Below are 8,250 nucleotides of genomic sequence, written 5' to 3' on the forward strand. Positions count from 1 at the left end.
AGGGCGGGTGCTGACCCACACTGAGGCCTTGAACCCTGATCTTTGCGGATCGGGGGGGCACCCTTCTGATAATCTCTTTTGTATGCCCAGAAAACCCCACATTTACTGAGGGGGAAGTTCTCGAACGTCGCAGCTGAAGAAGTTGGACCACAAGAGCCCTGTCATTGCTCTCCGGTGACGAGTAGGCCTGTTTTTACACCTTCCTTCTAAATAAGGAAGCGGCCTGACAGACATATGACCACCGACCCAATTTGGGAGCAGCCCCAGTGCCCCATCGCGGCCCACGGCCACTGAACGTCACCAATAAGCTTTCTCCCCTTCCAGTCCAGATTTGACAGTTAGACTATTCCCCCCCAACTCTCCACACACACTTGGTATATTTCCTGCTGTCAGCACCTTCTCTACCCTTGCATTGTCCCAGCGGTCTGCATGATGTCATCCAGGGATGCGTTCGCCCTGGCAATGTTGAAACCGGGTTTTTGGTGAGAGGTAGAGGATTTATTCCGAAGTCTTACCGAGAGGGGGGAAGAGAGAGAGTGTGTGTGAGAGAGAGAGAGGCGCGGAGGAGCTGCAAAACATGGTAATCACCAGCACCAAGCTCACCATCACCATCACCATCACCTCCAGCTCTGCCGCGCACTCTCCCGTCTCCTCTCCTCCTCTGCACCGGGGCTTGCGTTTCATGCCCAAAGCCCTGATCCGCGCTCCAAAAATAACCCTCAGCCAGCATGCCGAAGGAAGCAAAACAAGAAGAGCGGTATTTTTAGGGTCATTAATTTCGACCACGTGGCCCGAAGGTAAACCGGATGGCCGTTGCGCAAAGGCTCCTCGTCAGTATGTCCTGCGAGGCCGGCACGCCGCACTGGACGCTGACCGCGGTGGTTCTCCTGGGCTTTCTGCTGGGGATCGTGTCAGCGTACCCTTTACCGAGCAGCAGGACAAATGCAACTTTATTGGAGAAACGATGGGAGACCCTCTTCTCCCGCTCTGTACTGGGGATCTCCGGGGAGAAACCGGAGCTGAACTGGGAGACTGACTATCTGCTGGGCATCAAAAGAGTGCGGAGGCTCTACTGCAACGTGGGCATCGGGTTTCACCTTCAGGTCCTCCCCGACGGCAGGATAAACGGTGTACATAATGAAAACCAGTACAGTGAGTTAAACCTCCCCCAATGTAATGTAATATACATTAGGAAAGAGTCAATAAGCATGGATCTGTGATGAGCAGGCTAGTGTATCCCCTCTATTAATTTGCATGATCATATGTCATCCGACTCTGATTAATGTCTTCCGAGGGAAATACAAATCTATTAGAAATAAGTATATCCATCAGTGCTGAGCACCCCTTTTCCTCCCCCTCTCCCCCAAGCTCAACCATGACATGAATGTATGGACGCTTTTAGACACAACTTATTTTTACGCAGCCCTGTGAGGGCGGTCCAGAGACCAATAGCCGTGCACGTCAATGCAATTACTGCGATTATTGCAATAACCACAATGAGCTTAATTGCCGCGCGCCTGGGTGCAAATGTAAGATGGGGTGAAAGATGCAGAACAAAGGCTCGGCATGCATGCGCAGCAAACTGCAAGGTTACACCCATAGACGCAGAGAGACAACACAATGCTACAGTCACCATGATAAATCAACACGGTCGGTGAGTATTTTATTGTATTTCCACTCTAATGTCATCATTCTTTGTCTTGCATCAGGTCTAATAGAGATCTCCACGGTGGACAGAGGAGTGGTGAGCCTGTGTGGGGTGAAGAGTGAGCTGTTTGTCGCAATGAACAGCCGTGGGAGGTTATACGGAACGGTAGGTATGCACAGTATTTCATTTATTGTCCAGTAATGTTGGTTATTGGGAGCCTGGAAATAGGACGCACTTGCAGCTCTTTTATTTGGGATGCTGCCCTCTCTGCCTGTTCATTATGTGTTGCCAAATCCCCTATATTTTAATATCATCAGGAATTTATAAAGCTCTATTTCAAGCAAGTATGCTAGGGCCTGGTGGCCTATGGGTAAATAATGATGAGGTTAACAGATGCGTATGTGTGTAAGAGGGGGAGGGAAACCCCCCTGACGCAATGAAACCTGTCAGCAGAGCTGGAGATCGATTTTAACGGCAAAGCGTTTATTTTGAAGGGGAGAGCAGTGCACACAAACACACATCAGTGAAAGGCTCAATTTACAAACGGCTCCTTCTCCAGCCTCTAAATAATCTGAAACAGGCCTTTTAAATTCTATTTAATGCCTTTTATTTAGTGAACATTTTTTAATAAACTTTATTTCCTCATAGCCTTACGTTTGTGTGCTATTCTCAGCAAACTGCCAATGTACTCGTTCTATTGTCATCCTCTAAGAACACCTCGATTTAGAACATTGTGACACTTTAGCTTTACAACAGTGATGGAGCTCTGACAGTTTACAGGTTTCCTAAAAGGTGTAAGAGCACCAATGAGGATATATAGGCTACTGTTAATATTAGACAGATTTAAAACAATTTTATTTAGGAATAGCTACAGAAATCAACCTCTTAAGTTATGTGATCATTTTTATTATTATTATTTCATTATCTGTGTCTAAATGTAAGTCCCTCAAAGCCTACATTCGATCCTACTGTTGAGTATGCTGGATGTTTTTAAATATGAAATTCTGCTGGCATTTTGCACCATAACGTCTTAACTATTTAACTCTATCAAACACACTTCATTGAATTATATTGCAAATGTTTTATTTCAGCATTACTCATTGTACGCTGTGGAAGATGTAGTTGGTTTGCTTCTGGAGCAGTGACGGTTATTAATATACAAATGTTCCTGTACATGGGGGGGGGAAACATTGTGTTTAGTAGAGCCCTGCTGACACATGGCCGCTGCTTTGCTCGCTGTGGCCAACATATTTGACAGACACAATGTGAGCCGGTTATCTGCTCGTGAGTGATGAAGCGTTAGCTTGTGAGCGGGCTGAGGATCTGATAAGAGATTGAATTAGGCCACATGGCTCTGATGGGGAGTGTTTGCTGCACACTGTACAAGACATGCACTGTCAGCACTGTAGCAGGAACGTCATATTGTTCTCTACAGTGCCAAATTACTGTATTTAGATTAGTGTGATTATATTGATACCCCACTATCTGTCTGTCAAATTAAAATATGTGGAAAACCATTAGCTTAGTTTAGCATAACAGCTAGAATCATAGGGCAACACTAGCTATTTCCAGTCTTAATGCTAAGCTAATCATATCCTGGTTTTAGCTATATGTTTACATTACAAACAAGAGAGTGGTGGCAATCTTTTTTTCTAACAAAAAAAAGATTTAGTTTTCCTCAGACTAACATTTGATTGAAATTTGGCAGACACAATCTGAGTCTATTATCTGTTTATAAGTGATGAAGTGTTAGCGATTCATGTGTTAAATATCAGCAGATGTATTAGAACACATCTAATAAGAATGCTTGGTGCTACTGGGACATTGCATAAAGATGACTCTTTATAGTCTATGTTGCTCTGTGTAATCTAAATGTGTATATATATATATATATTTGTATGCGTTGCACACCATTTTTTAGAGAATCTTTGAACTATTTGTCATCATATCTTTAAACTACAAACTGTCTATTTTTCTTTAAGCAGTTCATTACAATTCCGGCTGTCTGTCTCTTTGTCCTCTCCAGAAAGTCTTCCATGACGAGTGCCAGTTCAAGGAGAGCATGCTCGCCAACAACTACAACGCCTACGAGTCTCTGGTTTACAGAGGCTCCTACATAGCACTCAGCAAGCATGGCCGCGTGAAGAGGGGCCACAAGGCCACCACTGCCATGACTGTAACGCACTTCCTACCCCGGATATGATGAGCAAAAACGGGCAATAACAAACTCTTTTGCACATGTGGATTATTTCCCAGGTAACATAAGTACCATATACGTACGTACAAACACAAAAGACAACACGGACTGTAAAAGAAAGAAATACCACTATATCTGATAGTATTTATTCAAACTTTATATGTATATTTGGGTAGCTTCCTTTGTATTAGAAATTATGGAAATGCCATTCTTTGCTGCTTTTATGATTTTCATAATTTTGTGATTATGGAGGGGATGGAGAGGCGTCATTCATCCCCAGTTTATATGGGTGCTTGCTGGAATTGGTTGAGTCCTTGGCCTGTCCGCAGATGACAGTTCATCCTTTTGGAAATGAAATGGATACGTTATTACCTCAAAGCACCATATCCTGAGAAGAAGAGCAAGAAGAAAAAGAGAAATGTGTGCATGAAATTTCTACAGAGAAGAATGCCTGCTTACTGAATATGTTTCTGTTGTCATCCATCAAGGACTTGAGCACTTCCCTTCCTCTTTGTTCAATTGTCTCCTTCACGGTCAGGGCAACTACAGCACTTGCAAATATGGCGGTGTTTTTTTTCTTTGCTTTGCCATGAGGTGGTGGTGCCTTGAATTCCTACTTGCGGCCCCCTTACCCTTGCATGCGAGAAACCCGGTGCTCAAGTCAGAAATAGGATTGAAACGCAAGTCATCTCTCCCTCAGACACCACCGGGAGGCTTTAGCTTAATTCCTGAAGGGCCAGAGGTTTCTCCACTTATTTTCTTTCCATAATTAGATCAATTAAGTAATTGAGACTCTATACTGCACAGAACCCAGTGGAGCCTCTTGTTATTATGGAAAGCTAGATTTAGAGTCAGCATCCCCCCCCCCCCCCCCNCCCCATCATGTCCAACGGAGCTTTGACAATCCCCGGTTTTACTTTTACAGTGAGTGTGTGGTATATACAGTATGTGGGCATGCTTTTATTTGAAGTATGTGTGAGGAATTACTCAGATGGAGAGCTGCTCAACTTGAAAAGGGCAGCTCAAGCGAGCGTCTGTGTAACAAAATATCATCGACATGTCACTATGGAGAAAGATTGTCCTCTGTTTCTGTCTGCTGTGTACTTCCCTCCAGGTCAAACTGAGTTGGTCAAATATGGTGCATCTGGTGTATAGCCTTGGTACTTTGACAATTTATAAGGTTTCTCTTTTTACAATGCTGACCTGATAGCAAAGTGACAGTGGGAGCGGAGGATTTCACACTGGTTTAAGTATATATAGCACATTTATGCAGAAACAAGTGAAGTTACACAGGAGGTGATTGAGTTGTCGGTTCACTGTAAACATGATGGTTTGCTGCATTCATTTGAAGTTGTGTAAGAAACTGCTTCACAGTTCATGACTGTGATGGTCTGTCTGACTTTTCAAAGATGTTGACTGCGCTTTTGGATCCAAGATTTTAAAGCTACGTATACATTGTCATGCATATATTTTGTAAATGCAAGACTTATAGTGAAGCCCTGAGAGGCAAGTGAGGAAAACAAATCTGCAGATATTTTTTAATCTGATCTAAGTGCTGCCCAGGATAATCTCTTCAAGTTGCTTATACATTTTTAGTTAGGTAAAAAACAGTTCTGCTGTTGAATAAATGTTTCTTTTTTGTCAGGAGAGTCTTTTCCTGGTTAGTTATGGTTGAAACACGATTTATACATATATTGATATAATCATAATACATTTAGCCAGAAGACACATATGTACCTTGTGTTTAGAGTGGAGGAATACGTTTAGTCGTTTAAAGGAAATGGGCTAGTATTACACTTCAGCCTCTTGTGGCCAAAATCAATATAACTACAACAAGCACTTGAGAAAATGTGTAACTTTCCAAAACCAGGACATTATTATAGTTATTCTTTTAATTTAAGGAAAGTAAAACGATTATCCTTGCAAACCTTTTTTAATCATATTTAAATAATTGTCTTACTTTCTCTCAGGGCCTCCGTAGCCACAGTTAGGCTTCTTATAATTATGAGCAATGTTGCAAAAAGCAGTAAACCCAAGGGTTTTTGTTTGCAATGTTCATTCGGACTGTGTGTATGCAGCATACCATACTTGAAGTGCTTGCACTCCTCTTTCAGATAATGTAGTTTTCCATTGTGGAGACCGGGGTGGAAAGGGCAAAGAGCAAGCAAAGTTGAAGATAGCAATGATGTACAGAGGACTTATAAGGAACTCTGCATGTGGCACTGGTTTTTTGTTTAACTCGGCAAGGATGTGAATAATGCGGGGTAAAATACCTGAGCATCAGAGGAGCGGGCCCCTTGTGCGTCGACCTCACACTGGAGGGTCAGCGCAGTGGGTTCTCCTCCTATTCATCTCAGCCATTTCTATACCAAGGTCAAAGATATGGGCTTTCTTTTCTTTGCATAACTGATGTATGCATGTTTTCTGGTCGATGTTAAACCACTTTTTTTGTTTTCCGGGGCTCTGCACCTGTTGTGTTATTTATTGATCAAGGCATAAATGTTTGTCTTGTAATGTGCAATGCAGATGTGAATGATTCTGCACCTTTCTCGTACTCCTTTATACTCCTGAGCAGATTCTTTTTAATGTCAAATACGGCATGATAGAGCTTGATTTCTTTTTCTTTTTTCTATGATTTTGAATTCAGTTGTTACATTGTGGTACTTGACTTGCAATATTCTGTACGTAGCAAACCACCAGTCAAGGCCAGTTTGTGAAATATGGTAAAGGGAAAGTAGCCAGGCTGTTATAGATATACTGTATGTTGTCATATTTGACCTTGTGCCCTTTCTAACATTACTGTAACGCACTGACTAAATGTCTGTGAGCAGGACAGTTCATGTGCCCTTTAAGCTCCAGCTTGTGTCGAGTAGCAGAGACAAACGTGCGGTATCTTTCCAGAAGAAGTGTGTTTGTAAGCATGTGTGTGTGTGCGTGTGCATACTGAGCACGCTCCTGGCATGTTCTGTTTCTGCCAAAGCGACAGTAGAGATGGTATCAGATCAATTTACCTTGAGTCAGGAATAACAGGGCATTGTCTGACTGCGCGCTGATGTACTGTACTCTCCTCACAGTAGAGGATAAAGACGAGAAGTAGAGGAAAAAGGCATAACGTAGGCTATTAGTGGATTTCTGTCAGAAGAAAGCACTGACTGGTTTGAGCTGGTAGTTATGTAGCAAAATGATCACTTAAAAAACAATCAAATGCTTCCAGGAAAGGGACTCTTGAGGTGAACGGGTTGTTTGATGGACTGAATACTGTGATCATAGAGAGCAGCTTGACGCTCCCGGGCTGTCAGGTTTAATGTTATTGAATATTACACCACTGATAATTGGTCAGTTTTTCTTGTTATATACTGTGCATAAAAGTGCACTTTGATCAGCGAATGATCACTTGTAGCTTTTTATGGACTAATGTTGTGGCAGTGAGGATTTGGCTGGAGGAGTATTTGTTATTTTTGTTTTTGTTTATGGTGCCACTTACTGAGCAAGGGCGGGTTATTTTTCTAATCACTGACTGGCAAGTGGGAAAATACATTTTGTTGATCAATTTTATTAGCCTGATCCAAAAAAAATATTGTCCTGTTTTATTAGCCTGATCCAAAAAAAATATTGTCCTGTGTTTATGACAGGTGAAAAAGCGTTTGTTGTTGTAGTACCTATTTAGGCTGCAAGAAGCCGAAGTGCAACACTACATTTAGCTCCTAGGACTAAAAACATGAATGTTTTCTTCCACTTCACTTTACATTATTCCCTAAATTGTAAACACAGAGTACATACAATTCGCATTAATTGGGCGATCTAAAATCAGCAGGAAGAAAATATGATCGAACACTAGGAGCCGTGCATGTTACCCTCTTTTGGACAAAATGAGTATTACAACAATACAAATGATCCTGACAAAACCGTTTATGTTCACCTGGGAAATGTCACCCCACCTGTTTCACATACAACTAAAGTTCCTGGCTTCCGTAGTTTACCTTCATACTCTTTCATCTAAACAAGCAGACATGCAAGATCAAAAGTGCTGTTTTTGACAACATTGTGTTTATGACTGTATGACATTTCTGATTTAGTGCTGTATTTTTCAGAGAACACTGCTAGCACAACAAACGATGAGTTGAATGGGTATTGCAAAGTAAGAATGGCTCCTCTAAGCTGTTTACACCGAAAGCTACTCAGCTTGGTGTCAGATTTTGAAAGCTTGAGAAATATTACTCTGTTAGAAGTCCTACAACTTTAGCATGAAGCTGTTTTGAGGCAGAAAAGGTTGTACGATAAAGCGGTAACTGAGAGAAGGTAGTTAATGGTATGTCACCTTTCAACATTAACCCTTACTTCCTTGATTCCACATTATGCACATAGAGCTCTGAATGGACTAGGTATATGTCCCCCCCCCCCCCCC

General features: G+C 42.2%; 1 protein-coding gene across 1 annotated transcript; it reads left to right on the forward strand.

Moving 5' to 3' along the window:
• The first annotated feature begins 444 nt into the window (after positions 1-444).
• On the forward strand, positions 445-4,260 carry LOC104968256 (fibroblast growth factor 6-like). The gene is made up of 3 exons (XM_010797833.1): positions 445-1,152; positions 1,710-1,813; positions 3,675-4,260. Exons 1-3 carry the CDS (start codon positions 807-809, stop codon positions 3,849-3,851), a joined length of 627 nt encoding a protein of 208 aa, XP_010796135.1. The 5' UTR covers positions 445-806; the 3' UTR covers positions 3,852-4,260.
• Positions 4,261-8,250: the final 3,990 nt, after the last annotated feature.

The sequence above is a fragment of the Notothenia coriiceps genome, unplaced genomic scaffold (genome assembly GCF_000735185.1).
Source record: "Notothenia coriiceps isolate Sejong01 unplaced genomic scaffold, NC01 NC01_scaffold00038519, whole genome shotgun sequence".
Lineage (NCBI taxonomy): Eukaryota > Metazoa > Chordata > Actinopteri > Perciformes > Nototheniidae > Notothenia > Notothenia coriiceps.